General features: G+C 46.5%; 1 protein-coding gene and 1 long non-coding RNA gene across 7 annotated transcripts in view; one reads left to right on the top strand and one right to left on the bottom strand.

Annotated features, from left to right (window-relative positions):
• The window catches only part of LOC119168181 (uncharacterized), a 411631-nt gene that overhangs the window by 310171 nt on the left and 83736 nt on the right, over positions 1-17724 (top strand). For all 4 annotated transcript variants that reach the window (XM_037419584.2, XM_075882494.1, XM_075882493.1 and 1 more), the window contains one exon: positions 7018-7141. In XM_037419584.2, the coding sequence (XP_037275481.2) occupies positions 7018-7141 (124 nt within the window). The remainder of the gene's footprint in view (positions 1-7017; positions 7142-17724) is intronic.
• LOC119166775 (uncharacterized) overlaps positions 1-17724 on the bottom strand; it is a 110699-nt gene that overhangs the window by 91367 nt on the left and 1608 nt on the right. The window lies entirely within an intron of this gene.

The raw sequence follows: 17724 nt of genomic DNA, 5'->3' as shown, positions 1-17724 counted from the left end.
CGGCTTAGCGGTTGAGAACACGCTGCTTTCGCTGTTTCAAGGCCTACATGACCGCAACACTGGTGGAGGTGCTGGCCCGCGACCGCGCCTGATGCTTCACACTCACACGGGGAGCCATTCATTTAGCCCGGACGCACTTATCGACACTTCCGTGCATCGCTTCAGTCGTCACTTGCGAGGCCTCCCTCCAGAGTTTACACCCCCTCGCAGAAACACTCTACAAGGCACCGCTCACATCTACCAATGGCCACCGCCAGTCCACAACAGTTACTACGAGACAGTAGTCTGCCAATCCCAACTCAGATAACCCTTTTTTCACCACTGGTGCCTGATCGCTTTGGTGGTGTAGCACATGAATACGTCGAAGACTGGCTTGATCACTATGAACGCGTTGCTAACACCAACCAGTGGTCTCTTGAACAAAGGCTTTTCCGCGCCTATTTTTATCTCGATGACAGCGCTCGCACTTGGCACAAGAACAGAGAAGGCACTTTGTCAACATTGAGTGACTTTAAAAGAAGGATGGTTGACACATTTGACGATGTCGACTAGTGTGAACGGGTGCAGCGTTTACTCGAGCTACGGGTTCAGAAACCCAATGAAACGGTCGCAGTGTTCGCTGAGGACATGGGCCGTCTCTTCCGTAGAGCTGACCCGCACATGACCGACGGCAAAAAGTTACGCTACCTCATGCACAGCGTTAAAGAGCAATTGTTAGCCGGACTTTTGCGGAACCCACCAAGCAGCGTGACAGACTTCATCAAAGAAGCTACGGCTATCGAACGAGCGCTTCATCTACGATGCCGACATTATGATCGCTTGTCCAGCAGCGCCCACGTTCAGGTCGCCACTATGACATCTGACAATCAAAGCTCGTCGCCCGATTTAATACGAGAGATTGTTCACGAAGAACTGCTAAAGCTTTGGACTTTGGTCATGAAACCACCCACGGCGTCTGTCGCTGAAGTCGTCCACGCAGAAATACGCCAAGTGTTTTCAACAGCTGATCCTACTCACGATCAGCGACCTATGAGCTATGCAGCCGCGCTTCGCCGTCCACCGCCCGTTGCACCGTCGTACCGCCAGTCATCGGTAGCCGTTCCTTGGTCGCCACCCCAAGAACAGACACCGCGGCGCCCTGCCATCGTACGAAATGTCGCTGCACCAAGAGCCGTCTCCCAACAAGACACGGCATTTGCCGCATTACAAGCCTTTGCGGCGTCCACAGCTTCGTAAAACAGACATCTGACGCACTGTAGATAGGCGCCTTCTTTGTTTTACTTGCGGAGGTGTGGGCCACATTTCCCGTCAATGCTGGCACCGCGTCGATACGTTTCAACGTCTTCGGCAATGATTTGACCATCGACGCGCCAACGACGACTACGTACCACGCCGGGACGCTCATTATCAAGGACCCCCTTTGTCTGAGTCCCATGTTGACAACCGCCGTGCCAACAATGACGACAGTGTGCCTGATTACCAGCCAGGTTTGGGACGTCGACCACGCTCTCCGTCTCCAGCATATTCGCCTTCGTCGCGGCACTGCACTACAGCCGACGTCAGTGGAGGGAGGTCACCAAGTCCATGCCAGGAAAACTGAAGGCGGCGACCTCCGGAGGTGGGGTTGCAGACCGTCAAGGCGACGAAAAAAGTCTCCGTTGCTCTTACCACAGGACGCCGTAAAGCTGAGTAATTGTAACACCGACGAAACTGTGACCACAGATCTTACGGTTTCTGTAGATGGACAGCAAGTAACAGCCTTAGTTGACAATGGTGCCAACTTTTCTATCGTAAGTGAAAACCTTGCCGTACGCCTAAAAAAAAGTGAAGACTATGTGGACGGGACCTCACCTGAGGACAGCAGGTGGCCAGCTGTTGATGCCTGTTGGAAGGTGTACAGCAAGACTCGACTTCGGTGGCTCTTCTTTTGTGGCGACGTTCGTCATCCTCACCTCATGTTGCAAGGACCTGATCATAGAGATAGACTTCTTGGGGGAATATGGTGCCGTCATAAACGTCCCGGATCGTTCAATCACGTTCCGCAACAGCCTTGGTTTAGTTGACTTTTCAGACGCAATACGTAACACTTTACGTATAATTTATAATGATGTGGTCGTCCCGCCATGGTCATGCACTCTTGTTTTGGTGGAAGGGCACGAAGCGTTTGATGGCGAAGGCATTGCCGACCAAATCGGCTCGCTGCTATTTAGCCATGGCATTTCGGTCGCACGAGGTATCGTCCGTCTCACTGGTGGACGCATGAATTTACTTCTGACCAACTTTAGTGCTGAGCGCCGGTACCTTCTGAAGGGCACAGCTATTGCTTCATACGACAATATCGTAGAAATGCGAGGCAGTTTATGTTTGTCGGTATTGGACGAAGTGCCTAATCAAGAACCAGAACCCGTTCTCAACGTTGGCACCACTCTGTCAAAGGACGAGCGACAGAGACTTCTTCAGCTGCTAGCCGAATTCCGCGACTGATTTTCATCGACATCACAAGTTGGTCGAACACCTTTGACAAAGCACCGAATAATCATCGAGGACACGGCGAGACCTATCCTCCAGAACCTTTATCGTGTAGCTTGAAAGCAACGCGAAGCCATACAACAACAAGTCGCGAAAATGCTTGAAGATGACGTCATTCAACCGTCACAGAGCCCCTGGGCATCGCCTGTAGTGCTAGCAAAGAAAAAGGACAGCACCCTGCATTTTTGCGTGGACTACAGGAAGCTGAATCGGATGACCAAGAAAGATGTGTACCAGCTCCCACGTATTGATGGCTCCCATGACAGACTACAGCACGCTCACTACTTTTCTTCCATGGACTTGAGGAGTGGATACTGGCAGATCGAGGTAGACCCAAGAGACTGAGAGAAAACCGCTTTTGTGACGCCAGATGGTTTATTCGAACTTAAAGTCTTGTCTTTCGGTTTGTGCTCTGTGCCCGCGACTTTTCAAAGGCTTATGGACACGGTACTTTCGGGATCGAAGTGAAAGACGTGCCTAGTCAATCTGGACGACGTTATAGTGTTTTCGACCACTTTTGACGAGCGTCTCAAAAGGCTGAAAGTTGTTTTACGTCCATACGGTCCGCAGGCCTAACATTGAAACCAGAAAAGTGTCATTTTTCTTTTCACGAACTTCAGTTTCTCAGTCACGTCTTCAGCAACGCAGGCGTCCGGCCCGATCTTGAAAAAAATGCCACCGTCGCACAGTTCCCAGTACCCTCCAATAAGAAGGCTGTCAGACGCTTCCTAGGCCTTTGTGCCTATTATCGCTGGTTTATCGCAGACTTCCCCGCATCGCGTTGCCACTAACTCGTCTCACAAGATAACGTTGCCTTTGAGTGGAAAGAAGAACAGGAGGCTGCCTTTAATGACCTGCGCCAACATCTTCAAACGTCCCCGGTGCTTGCCCACTTCGACGAAGAAGCCCCGACGATGCTTCACACAGACGCTAGCAATGTGGGTTTTGGGGCTGTGCTTGTGCAATGACAAGAGGACACAGAAAGAGTGATCGCCTATGCAAGCCGAACGCTAACACGCGCAGAGGCTAACTATTTAACAACAGAGAAAGAATGCCTCGCTGAGTATGGGTAGTAATGAAATTTCGCTCGTACTTGTGTGGCCGGCACTTCAAAGTTATTAGTGACCATCACTCCCTTTGCTGGTTAACTAATCTAAAAGATCCCACCAGCCGATTAGCACGTTGGAGCCTAAGACTGCAAGAGTTTGACATGACGGTCGTACACAAGTCAAGCAAGCGACATATGGGCACTGACTGTCTGTCCCATTCACCCATTGAGTCGGCAACCCTACTTGAGGAGGTGGAAATGGCATTTCTGGCCTCGACACGACCGCCATTGCGCAGCAACAAGGTGACGACCCTGAGTTGCTTGGCTTAATTAACTACTTGGATGGCAGATCTCAGAAGGCACCAAGAGTTTTCCCAAGAGTGTTGTCATCGTTTCGTTTACGGGGCGGAGTACTCTACAAAAGAAACTTTTCATCGACAGGATCCTCCTATCTGCTCGTCATTCCAGCAGCCCTTCGTACCAAAGTACTCAAAGCATGTTACAATGATGTGACCTCTGGCCATTTGGGTTACACAAGAACGTTGGCCAGAGTACAGCAAAAGTATTACTGGCCGAGACTAACCGCCGCCGTGAAGCACCGCGTTTGTACCTGTCTCGACTGCCAGCGACGCAAGTCACCACCGACTAAACCAGCTGGCCTTCTGCAACCCGTGCAGGTCCCACCAGCTTCATTCTACCAGATAGGCATGGACATTTTGGGCCCACTACCTGCTTCTACTGCAGGGAACCGCTGGTATTCTTCGCAACGGATTATCTGACCCGTTATGCCGAGACAAAGGCTATCCAGAAAGGTACAGCAATGGAAGTGACAAGATTTTTCATCGAGAATATTGTACTGAGGCATGGTGCACCAATCATCGTGATAGAGGAACCGCATTTACGGCAGCTCTTTTGGATCACGTCTTGATGCTGAGTGGAACAGCGCATCGTAAGACCACCGCCTACCACCCACAAACAAACGGGCTGACGGAGCATCTGAACAAAACCATTGAAGACATGCTTTCGATGTACGTAGACGTTGAACAGGAAAATTGGGATGAAATCTTGCCCTACATAATGTTTTCATACAACACGGCCAAGCAAGAAACGACCCGCATGACCACGTTCAGCCTCGTTTGTTGACGAGTAGTACGAACTACGTTAGATGCGATGCTACCGCGCGAAGGTGACGACATTGACTCAGATGCCGACACGTTTACAGAACGTGCGGAAGAAGCTAGGCAGCTAGCGCGTTTACGTATCCGCCAGCAGCAAGAGTATGATGCAGGGCGCTACAATTCTCACCGCAGAACAGTTGTCTATCAAACTGGTGACAAAGTATGGGTTTGGACACCCGTACGGAAATGAGGACTTTCCGAAAAGCTCTTAAGAAGATACTTTGGGTCATACTAAGTGCTGCGACAACTGAGTGATGTCACTTATGAAGTTGTTCCCGACAGTTCGTGTAGTACCAAGCGTCTCCAGCACCATCCTGAACACGTTCACGTAGTGCGCATGAAGCCTTACGTCAGCGAGTGATTGCGTGAGACTTTTCTTAAAAAAAAGCTGCATTATTGATCTCGCATCGGGTCGATGCTCTTTGAGAGGGAGGAAAATGACCCGTGTCTACATGTAAACAAAAACGATGATGGGGGGATTTAGCGGACACCAGGTGGTGGGCATCTGGTTTGACTCAAGAACGAAGAAGACAATCTTGCGGCTCAGCTGTTGAGAACACGCTGCTTTCACTGTTTCAAGGCGTACCTGTGCTTTGCTCTAATTGTACCGTGGCAATATGTAGCTACTAGATGCGAGCTTTAAATTCCTCACTTTATTTTGCTCACCACAAAATATATCATTATAATTCGATTTAAGAGTCAAATGTAATGGTAATATAATGACACATGCTGATTTCGGAAATATAAATGTCACGAGTTCCTTTCACATTAAAGGAACTTGTTCCAAAATTGGGAAGGAATGAAGAACGAGCTTTTGTTATTAATTTTAGAGGAATGTGTATAACACTGTGTATGCACTTTTTCTCGCCTTTTCCCTTTGATTTACCTGCAATGCCTTACCAGGCGCAAGGAACGGCAAAGTGTGAGGCTTCTTCGAAAACATGAAAGCTAGCATCGAAGCACTGTGCTAAAGTGCACTGCTTCAATGCTGGCTTGTAGTATACTACAACCACTACCAGCTTTTAGTACTAGTTCGCATCACCAGCTTGTAGTGTACTACAAGCTGATGGGAAAGGTGCTTCTACAAGACTGCCTTTCCCTCCTCCAGCACATGCATGGAAAGAGCGTTCAGCGTAGCGGCTTATCTCTTAGCGAGAAAAGGGGGAAGAATCGGTGATGACTGCATAGAAAAACAATGCAGTTGAAAGTTAACATCTAAGGGTATATTACAGAAGCTACAGTAAACCTTCCAGCATACGAAAGACCAAAAAAGTAATCGATTCCGTTTCTGCGATTGCTCTACTTTATACTGAATTTCTCGGCGACATCGACAACAAAAAAGCTCCCAGAATGTCTGTATAATTCATGTCGAAGTGTAGCGCGAGGCAAACAGGACACAGTAAAGAACACAGGTGCTGTTCTGTATCCCATCATACAAGTACATACAAGGAGCAGGCCTTATGTGAGTACTTACTGCGCCTGGGATAGCGCCTGCCTTGTGTGTTCTTCCTGTGTCCTGTTTTTCTCGCGCTTTGTTTCGGCATTAGTCTATATCAACTCACCCAGTAGGATACGTTACTTCAGTCCATCACGATAAGAAAATCAACGGGGCTACACAGACGCACAAAGATTTCAACATGCCTCCAGAACTTGAGGTTCCCCATTGACCTGAGGCACCTTCACCTTCCTACTTTCTCCCCCCCCCCCCTTATTGCATACACCCACGCATATGCACACTTAAATCTTTCCTCGCATGCTTTCTTCTGCATCTCGGCTTACCTAATGCAGGAAGCGCTGGTGGTGAAGCCTTTGTTGGAGGGCAGACTGCCGCTATCTTGCAGACTATCTGTGTGGGTGCAAGGGCTGGACGAGCCGAAAGCAGCAGATTCCAGCTTTTAAAAATACTGTTGCTGATTAGTGCACATGATCGGCATGTGGAGCTTGGCCGCTGCAGTGTAAAATCAAAGCTCTGCATCCATTTTCATGCATAAATTAAGTAACATGCTCTCTTTGAGCTCATCAAGCAAACACATTTGCTGTCAAAACAGTGAGAGCAGAGTCTATGGCTACATTGCACTTATGGTGATGACAGCAGTTCTGACAGCCCTCCCCCTTCCTGTGCAGTCCGGGCGTACGAATTATTGGTTATAACAATGAAATCTTTAAAGCATTTGAGTGTTGTTATGAGTGGGTGTGACTGTGTATGGTTTGAAAGTCAGCATATGTGGTGTCTAAAAGTTTTTCTTGGCTCGCGTGTTGCAGACAAAGTACGGGAATCAAGTGGATGCGTGCTAGTGCATTGTCTGGCCGGGGTGTCTCGGTCTCCAACTGTGGCCATCGCATACGTCATGCGACACCTAGGTCTCTCATCGGACGATGCCTACCGGTGAGGAGGATGTGCTGTGGTAGAACAACTTAGTGCAGTCTTCTGTGCATTGTAATAATGCACGAGACAGGTATGCGACGTCCCTCACTTTTGTTGCAACTTGTGAACAAAGCTGTGAGTGATTATGAACTGCGGGATTACCATTGTATGTATGTAAAAGTATGGGACTAACATTCTTTAAAAAAGTATAACTTCACCACCAAAGTTATGTGGCCTTCATCATTGATAAAGGCGATATCCCTCTGATATGTAAAACTGACGTGTCTAAGGACCCAGACAACACAAATAGAACCTCAGGACGTCCTCAGTATGCCTTCGTGAGGACAAAATGGCACCCTCAGAATGTCCTCTTATTGTACTAGAATGGCACTAATCCCGTCCCCTTGTTCATACACATAACAACCTCAGCACATCCTCAAAAAAACACTTCAGGACTTTTTCAGTATCTTTTCAGAACAACAATTGCGTGGCCAGTTCGGTACTGTGGGCAGTGATACAACTCAGGATTTACTTCTTTTCATGATATTTTCATACATCAAAAGAAAAACACCTGCGAGGTCTCGTGTATATATACTGTATCAATCAACAGACAGGTGACAAAACAAACAAAGCTTGTTGACTGAAATTTATTTGTTTAACAGTAATTAATGACCACTGACAGCTTTGACAGACATTCAAGTCCGCATATAGTCTGAAAAAAGAAAAGCAGTATCAAGGCAGTCAACACAGCTCAATCAAACACGTTTGTAACCTTCCTCGAAAGTTTGCCACATGTCCTTATCACCACATGTATCATGCCCAATGCACTCACTAGTGTTTGAGGCTCTGCTCTGACAGCCCACCAGTTCACTCGACACGGGCGTTGACTTGACTTGCCCGAGGTCGGGTCATGTGTCAGATTCAAAAGTCGAAACTTTCACGTTGGGACCAGGCTGCTTCGAGGCTCAATTGATCGCGATTGGCTGGTGTTCCAGGCTGCTTCGAACCACACCTCGCCGCGGTCGGCTGGTGACAATACATTCATGATCAGTCTGACCGTTGAGCAGACCAGTGCAGCCATCAACACGGAAATTTACCTCCTGCCGTCACCTACGACTTACACTCTCACACATCTCACTTTTAACCATGCACACAAACAACAAAGGACATGAACCTTCACTAGTGCCGTTGTCAGAACACGAACCTTCATTAGTACACTGCACTTTCTCTGACAGACCCCGTTTTGACAGTCAGTTGGCTTCGAATGGCTTGGCTACTTGACTATCCAGATTGGTGCCGCGTGGTCAATGGTTTCCAGCTGCTAGTTCGTTATTATGCACTACAGCAGCATATAATGACTTATTTAAGGCTGTGATATTTGGGAATACACTGTTTCAAATGGACATTTTGCAATACCAGGTTCGATACCTAAGCCAATTATTTACGCGTGTTTCATTAAGCGAAATGCGTAATTTGAAATTTTTCTGCCAAAAAAAGAAATAAACGAGGCGAAAATATACAATAACTTTATGACTGTATAAAACGAACGTGTGAAGAAAGTTTTCACATTTGAAATACATCAGTGGTGTAAACCTCCGGGCAAACGTGCTTTGCCCAGACGGGGGTCTATATTGCTTGTACTTGCAGCTGCCGTAGTGTGGCTGCTTCTCAGCGTTGTAGGTCTCGGTGAGGCGGTGGGTAGAGGCGTCTGCTCGTTCTGTACCACTGCAGAACGTCGGCGTAGGTTGTGATAAAATACTCTCCGTCTTCGGCATCGGGTCGTTGCGGCTCCGAGGAATGCGTTGTATGCCAACACTGCAAGAAGGCGCGGGCCACCCAGAGACACCTCCTTTGGGACTGTGCACCACCGCCGGGTAACCAAGAAGTAATGCCAACTGCCATAAGCAGCAAAGTTATCAGCCGAGAGCCAGGCAATCAAAGAGATGTGGTCCAGCACATGCTTAGCATCCTGGAACGCCAGCGGCCGAAAGCGGCGCCCCCAGGGGTTTGACGCGAGTAGGTTGCTGCTCCGGGACGTCCGAGCAAGCAAGTGTCTCGCATTAATCCCCCTACCCTTTCCCCCTTTATGCCAGATCGTCAATAAAGTTGTTTCACTCACTCACTCACATTTGAAATGCATCTATTTGGTGCGCAAAGGTGCATATAAGTGCTCAGTGCAATGTTCTGAGGACCTTTTCCAGACCAATTGTTGTCCTCAGAAAGCACTCAAAAAAAGGTTTGAACTGGCACTAGTGCGTTACTTTTGTCCTCTCCAAAACGTCCTTAAAATTACTTTTTCAGGATAAATAGTTGTTCTCAGAAAGCACTTGAAAAGACGTTTCTGAGTCAAACCAGCTTGTGTGGTCCTCAGTAAGTACTAAGGTCAATGAGAACTGTGCGTGAACGATTGTACCATACGAGGTCGGCCTCAGGACATCGAGTGTTGTCTGGGGAGGTTCAACAAATACTGGATTCGAAGTGCTGCCATTGCTATATGGAAAGAAAAAAAGTGATCACAGCATTTGCTTTCTGAAAGAATTAAACTTCTGACTTGTAAGTGAGAAACTTCCTTTGCTATGTACAGTAGAATCTCGATGATATGATCACGGCTGATACAAAATTCGGGGCGATATGAATTTTTCTGTAATCCCGGCTGAGGCCCATTAATTTACTATGTGCTAGAGTACGGTTGTTTGAACAGATTTTGTTATTTTCTGTTTTGTGTATCAAACAACAGAGAATAAACTTCACCCCACCGACGGCCGCGGAAGCAAGTAGCGTGCACGCACGCGCTGAAATGCGTACTGCGCCGCCAGTTTGGCACGTTGTCAGCATCGCCTGTGAGCGACGGGCGACAGACTCGAAGATCTGCGCAATCTCGAATGCCAGAGTGTGCCTTTTGCTTTCTTTTGAAAGCTCCAGATGGCGCTGGCAACGGTGGAGACACAAATTCAATCCAATCTTGGTGGTGAGTGCTCTCTGGTGTGGACACGTGGTTACTGTAGTGCGGAAGCTGTCGACAGTCTTGCCCAGTCGAGCACAGGTATTTGCTTTGTTGTGCCTTTTTGCAGAGTCACAACAAGCCATGTCTCGCAAGCGGAAGACTCTCTCGTTTGAGGAGAAACTGGAGATTCTTCGAAAGGTCGCTGAGGATCCGAAAAAAAAAAAACGCACGGAGTTGGCTCAGGAGCTAAGCCTTGCTACGTTGACGTTGAGCACAATTATTGGACAGCGGGACACAATGATGAAAAATATGCTTTGGTTCAGCGTCAACACAAAGCAAGCGAAGACAGCCCAACACGTGAAACTTGAAGAATCTTTATTGATCTGGTTCAAGGAAGTTACTGCAGCCGGTGTGAACATTGACGGCAAAGTTTTGCATGAAAAAGCCAACGAGATCGCACTTGCTCTGCCCGTCAACGAATTACAAGCCTCAGGTGTGTGGCTGCATCATTCCAAGACGAGACACGGTCTCGTGTACAAAAGCGTCTGCGAGGAAGCCAAGAAGGCTGACGAGACCGTTGTTAGCGACTGGCTCGCGAAGCTGAAGTGTCTTATGTCGAGGTATGAGCCTCGTGATGTTTTTAATGCAGATGAGGCAGGCCTGTTTTTTAATCTTCAACCCGGGAAGAGCCTTTGCTCTAAAGGTGAAGTGTGCCAAGGAGGCAAAAGAAGCAAAGAAAGAATAACGGTTCTTATGTGCTGTAATGCCGACGGGTCAGAAAAACTTAACTTGACTATAGTTGGAAAATCAGAAGCCTCGGTGTTTCAAGCGTGAGAGCCATTTGCCATGCTTCTATAGCGCAAACAAAAAAGCGTGGATGACGGCGGTCCTGTTCGAAGAATTTCTGTCTTTCCTTGACAGAAGGATGGCCTGTGAGAATCGGAAGATTGTTCTGATTCTTGACCAGTGCGCCGCCCACCCGAAGCAAGTGATGCTTCAAAACGTCAAGCTGGTTTTTTTGCCCGCAAACACGATGACGCACTTGCAGCCGCTTGACGCTGGCATTATAAAAAACATCAAGCATTATTTCAAGAGCCTTCTTGTGTGCGCAGCCTCCTAGCCAAAATCGACAGAAAAGACGAAGGTGGCCTGCGAATGAGCCTTTTGGATGCAATCCATTTTGTCTCAATGGCCTGGGATAGAGTAACGCCGACTATCATTGCGAACTGCTTTGGTAGATGCGGCTTCTTTAGGATTCCCGAAGAGGTGCCAGAGGCCCTTTCAGAGTCGGAAGAGCCCATTGAAGGTTCGGAATGCCTTGATGCCGGGTGTTCAGCTGATGACTTTTGCAAGGTGGATGACAATCTCGTCACTTGTGGTGCGCGCACGGTGGAAGATAATGTCAACCAGGCCACGTGTGAGGTAGCCGATTCCAGCGACGATGACGAGGAAATGGACGAGTGTGACGGCGAAGGACCACCACCGGCGGCTGAAGCTCTGCACGCGCTCGACGTCCTGAGGCGTACTATTGCTGCTGAAGGAATCAGTGATGACACGTGCACACATTTTTATGTATTCCAGAAAAGTCTGCTGAGTGATTCAACAAAGAAAAAGAAGCAGAAAGTCATCGGAGATTTTTTCTCCAAAAATAAATTTTTTTTCGAGTGCCGAAAATGTGTTTATCTCCGACTCGGTGTTAATTTAGCTAGTTTTGCATGTGTTCCGGCGAATTTCGGCTTTTATGAATATTTTTTGTGACCTCGCGAGATTCGTATCCTCGAGATTCTACTGTAAACTCATTTCTATATGCTTTTATTCATCATTATAACTCTAAAGATGATTGTACGAATATCACTTCTGCCTGCTAGGTACAGTAACAAATTAGACAAAAAAATTGGCAGCATATCCACGGAGTGAATGATGGAAAGTGGGGCGAAGCATTCGTCCGTCCATTCGTTCTTGCTTCCGTCTGTCCATACGTCCGTCTGTGTGATCGTCCATGCGTCCCCCCCTGTGTCCGTTCATGCATCCATCCATGCATCTGTCTGTGTGTCCGTTCGTCCATCTATTCAACACTCCAAGTACCACCATCTCGCATCTTTTCATCATGTATTCCTCATATAGAAGCACCACCATCCAGCGGACATTCCAAGAACTAAACAAGAGGTGGCACACACACACTTTCTTACGGCTTGCGCTTCGGGTCTACTTCCCACCTTTAACCACCTCAAGTTCGTGGTATATACTAGTTCACTGTATTCATGGCACTGCGGCCCAACGCTCACTAAACCTCTCTAAAACCAAGGAGGTTACGCCCAGCGAGTATAACGTAGCAACCTTTTTCTGTCAGATTGTGCTCAATGTACATGCCAATGACTGCTAATGGCAAATGAGAGACAGGAGAATTCGGCTTTTACTTTCTTACGGCTTACGCTTCGTTTCTACTTCCCACCTTTAACCATCTCGAGTTCATTCATGGTATATACTAGTTCATTGTATTCATGGCACAGCGGCTCAACGCTCGCTAAACCTTTCTAAAACTAAGGAGGTTACACCCAGCAAGTATAACGAGCAGCCCTTTCTTGTCAGATAGTGCTCAATGTACATGCCAATGGCTGCTAATGGGTATCGCAGCATGCGCGTTAACTAAAAGCCGAATGCTCCTTTCTCTCACTCCCCATTATCAGCCATTGGCATGTACATTGAGCACAATTTTTTATTGTTCAACAATGCACAGAAGAAATCTCGCACCGCCACCACCTTAGAGGTCAAAATGTTATACTTGTCACATACTACAATGGCTACGAGGGACGAACGCGTGCCGTTATAAGGAGCTTAGCCCCTAAAAACTGCTCTCAAAGGTACTTCTAACTCTGGAATGCAAATTTCTTCCAGTGTTCATATTCTTGGGAAATTTCCAGTCATGTGAAAGTTTTGTGTATCGCTGTCAAAAGGAATTGAAGGAAGCCTACACATGCAATGCTGCAGAAGCCCACACATCTGCTTTGTTTTTTTTTTGTTGTTATTGTCCTAGCACATTGCATCCATGAATGAACATTACAGCAAAAGTGCCTCAATCAGAAAGCCTCTTGGTTTATTTCATGTAGCACTATTTTTTAGCCACTATTAAGCTTTAGATGCATTCGAGCCGGGTTTTGATGAACTCTGATGTCGCAACATTCCTTCCTCAAGTTTTGTTATCATCCTGTTACACTATAAATAATGTTCAGCACACACCACACCTGCAGTGTTCGAGAAGCTTTGCGACTGTAGTAGATTACTTTGTTAAGTATGGACGCGAGTGACAAGGCTGGAAAATTTGACAGCACATGCCCAAATACCAATGCGCTTCACTGCTTGTAAATTGATCGACAACCGACGCTCTGCTCGCCGATATTAGTGTCAGTGTGTATCACTGTAATCTGAGTTTTCGATTACTGGCCACAAGCTCGGCCGAATAAACAGTTTCATCTTAAGCATACAATCTGCTCACTTCGTTCACGTCTCTCCGTGACAATATAGTGAATCATCGGTTATAGTTAAGTAAATGAAAACTTTCATTGGTCAGGCTTGATATCAGTGGCATTTATTTCTGTAATGAAACTGAAGGTGCCAGAGCCCCTGCGATAGCGGATGTAACAAAAAAAAAAGATTGGTTCGCATGAGGCTCGAAACCCAATGTATAAGGACTATAAATAACGAACGACAATTCGCAGCCAAACTTTTGTTTAAAATGTGCTTCTGACAACAATTTAGCCAAAATGTGAATTCGAAGTTGTCGTAGAAATAGGGATTGTGGATACCATAGATATGTAATGAATAGGGAAAGTTGGGCGAGTTGGTTTGAGGACAGTCTTGGAAAGGTTTCGACGCACACAGTAGATGGGAAAACAAAAGGTGAGAAGACAAACAGGAATCGCAGTGTCTTGTCTAAAGAGTGCCTTGTTGAAGTCATGCATTCATACCAAGAATTTAGGATTTCTATATCAAATCAACCATCTGGAAATGGCTGCATGCCCAGAAAATGTCGTAAGCAGAGCTCTCGAGAAGAATATTAAGATTTCAAAGGTTGGAACAGAGCATGCATCTGCAAAAAAAAAAAAAAAAAAAAGTTACACATTGAAAACGCTTTGCTGTTTTACCTTACATTAATCGGTTTTCACATGAGCTCAAGCATGTAGCCAATTGCTTTGGTGTAGCGGTTGTTTTTAGTGCACCTAATAAGGTTCAACACATCTGTAGTTAGGTAGACAAAAATTTGACGAAGTTAAGAATAAAAAATGCATTTGCCTTGCAAAAGAATGTGGAAAGTTTGTGAGGTGCAGGATAGGGGTAGTTTATTCATTGCCCTTAACATGCGGGGGTGTATATATAGGTCAGACTGGCTGGTGCATTACACTCGCCTTAAAGGGACACTACAACACTTTAAGAAAAAAAAATTGAGATTATGGTGTTGTGATACGTAATTTCATGTGGCGAACTCAAAAATGAAATCGAAAATTTTCGTAAACCAATGCAAATAACTTTATTTAGCCTAAAACAAGCAGCAGCTGCCGCAGCCACCATCGTGAGTCTCGCCGCTGCTGTGATTGGTCGAAACCCTATGACGTTACTGTCAGGAAGGTTCTGCTGCGATTGGTCGAAGCTCCATGACATCACAGTCAGGAAGGTGAAGACAGCTGACTGCACTCGCCGGCAATCAATGCTGTATTTATCTGTTGAGGCGCTGCGCCGTTATCCCTAAGGGACTGCAGAAACCAGGCACATTTTCATCTTCTTACCACCACCACCACCATATCTGTTGAAATCGGGCAGTTGCTGTAAGTATGGTGAACTGTGAAAGTCGGACCGAGTACGCTGTACATCTGTACATGTTCGAGCCAGTCGCCACCACTTTAAGGGCGACGACTGAAGCGGCACAGAAAAGCGAGTCCCAACCAGCCACCTTCACTTGCGTTTGGAACATACTCTGGCACGTATAGGATGCATGCCAGCGCTTAATTTCACTGTAGTAAACTGTTACAAATGATACGCTTATCAGTGGATATCGGATTCGACAAAAAACAGCAGCATCCTATTGACACGGTCCAATCTACGTGTGGGCAGCATGCAGAAACATCAGCTGTTCATGGATTCCACAGCTCAGAGTGCAGCGTTGTTAATGCAGTCAGTATCATACTTCGCAGCGGTCAAGGCACACGTGATGAATCAGTATGCTACCCGCGGAAAAAAAAAGAGCTAGACAAGTGCTGCTGTTGTCGCAGTGGTAATATGTGCTGTGAACTGCGCTGAAAGTTGTGCAATAGTTTGGCTCATAAATCGCAATTCTGTTTTTTATAATATCGTCGCTTTTTATAAATTCTCCCTAGTACTACATTGATGATGTGTTGAAACTTAACAGTGTATTAGCTGCCTTAGAAACATGTGACTGTTGTGTAGAATAGCTGATTTAGAATATGTGTACTGTATCTTTGTACACGTGTTTTCGCTATACGTGCTCATGCACGCACTGCATGCGAATGGGGAAAGAGGAGGAGTGCTGCTGCTGACTTGAAATATGGTAGATTCGCGACCGCCACAGTGCGCTTCGTCTCGTAGGTTTGAAGTATTTTTTTTAGAACTGCAGTGGCCCGCTTTGCAGCCATGTTCTGATCCTGAGGAAACTTGTGAAAAGCGACCTTACTATTGCGACCGTAAAGGCTGTCGCAGCCATATGCCGTGCAGTACCTCAGCATTGCGAGTACCCTCAACCTTGCAAAAACACAACTAGTAAATGTTGGATGGCAACAATCTCTGATTAGAAAAAGAAAACAGTGCAATAGCAAGAAGTCTCTATGAACTGGCAGAACTGATGCTTCGCCAGGCAGCAGATCGCAGCAGAAACAAGGCACAACTGCAAAGTAAACAAGCTGGGCTGACTGAGCGACGCAGGCAGCCCGGCGCATAGTTGCCCGCTGAGCGGCGGCTCGACCCTGAAGGTGACGTCAGCTCTCCACATGTCGATCTCTCCTGTGCTCTGCCCCTGCGTGTGCGCGTGCTGGGCAGGGGGGTCGAAAATTGCTCGCTCATTGCGCCATTGTGTAATCGAACCTCGCAAAAAAAACCTCCGTTGGCATGTTGTAAAAGGTCTCGAATATCGAATTCACAATAAATTCGCGAAATCAAAACCTCTTCAGTGTCCTTTTAATGAACATTCTTAACAAAAATCACCTATAGAAAAACCGATAGCCGATGGGAATATTGAATGTATTGGTCTATTGGTATCCTATGGGTCTATAAGTAGCATTGGTGGTCTATTAGACCTCTATTAGTCTATTGGTGCATTTTTCCTATGACATTCTATTAGCTTATTTCGTAATGTTCTATTGGCGTATTGGTCCTACATATGTCTATTGGCATTCTATTTGTCTATTAGTGCTGTATTTGTGCATTGGAACTATATCGGCTTTTTTCCCAGTTCCATGGCTTTGGAATAAAAATAATGGGCATTTAAGGATTGCAGGATAACAGCACCTCTATAAAACGAAAAATATCTATTCAAAGTGAGATCTGTATTATATTCATAATTAGTAGAAGATCATTTCATCAAATCTGCAATCTTCCCAAAAACAAGCTTTCCAAGCTTGCTGTTCTTCCTTGTTAAATGTATGCAACTGCACCCCTTCTCCAGGCAGTGCCTGAAAAGAAAAACAGATATAAAATACCAGAAAGAAGAAAGGCAAATTTTTAGAAGTGCTAATAAAAAAAATCACGTATTAAAAAATGCATAGTTGAGCACTGTTATATTGAATGTACATATATAGAATTTTCCGGTATATCAAGCTCCCAAGCTAGCTCAAGCTCCCTTTGAAATTCCTTGGTAAGAGTATACTATAGAGATTCGCACGTTTATATCGAACGGTATTTTTACCCACCTTCGGATACATTGAACGCTGCGCGGCCTGGAAGATGCGCTACGAGACTCTTACACCCCCCCCCTTGCGATCTCCGTGGCAGCGCCGCTTCATGCACGAGCTGGAAGGCGTGCATTTGGCACTCAAAGCAGCACCCAGTGACTTTCGCGTGGCACCATGCCTCCAAAATCCGGAACGCTCAAAAAAAGGTAAGGCCGAGAGGGTTCGAACTGTGCGATTTCCAACTTGTGGAACGGATTTTTTTTGTTTCTCTTTCTCTCTCTCTCTTGCTTTCTCCGCATATGCGTCGGCTCGAAGAGCAGGAACGAAGGAGTCGACATCCTTCTCCTTTCACCTTTTCTTTTATTTTTTGTTGCTGTTTTGCGAGGTTTGATCAGCCAACTACAGCTTGAACCTTTTCCTGTTGCCCTCGCAGGTGGGAATCATCTCGCGAGCGCTTCGTTGCTCTCGACCTGTCGCGTCGCCTACGTACCACCGCATGTGCAGCATTTCTTTTGCATGAGTGGTGTGCAAAGCCGCTGTGGACTCCTTGAATTCTCGACTTCTCGTGTAGCTATATCTAGCGTCAAGAAGCGGAAGACCCTTGACTTTGGGACGAAGTTCTAGGCTATTTCGAGGCGGGCGAGAACTGTTCGACCATGGCGGACGACTTCGAGATACCGCAGAGCATTTGAGTACCTTGTTAAAAAACAAGGCAGATATCAAAGCAAAGGCAGTAAATGTCGGGAACCTGTCATGTGCACGGT

The sequence above is a fragment of the Rhipicephalus microplus genome, unplaced genomic scaffold (genome assembly GCF_043290135.1).
Source record: "Rhipicephalus microplus isolate Deutch F79 unplaced genomic scaffold, USDA_Rmic scaffold_12, whole genome shotgun sequence".
Classification (NCBI taxonomy): Eukaryota; Metazoa; Arthropoda; class Arachnida; order Ixodida; family Ixodidae; genus Rhipicephalus; species Rhipicephalus microplus.
The sequence above is the reverse complement of the archived record's forward strand: the minus strand, read 5'-3'. Positions and strand labels throughout refer to the sequence as shown.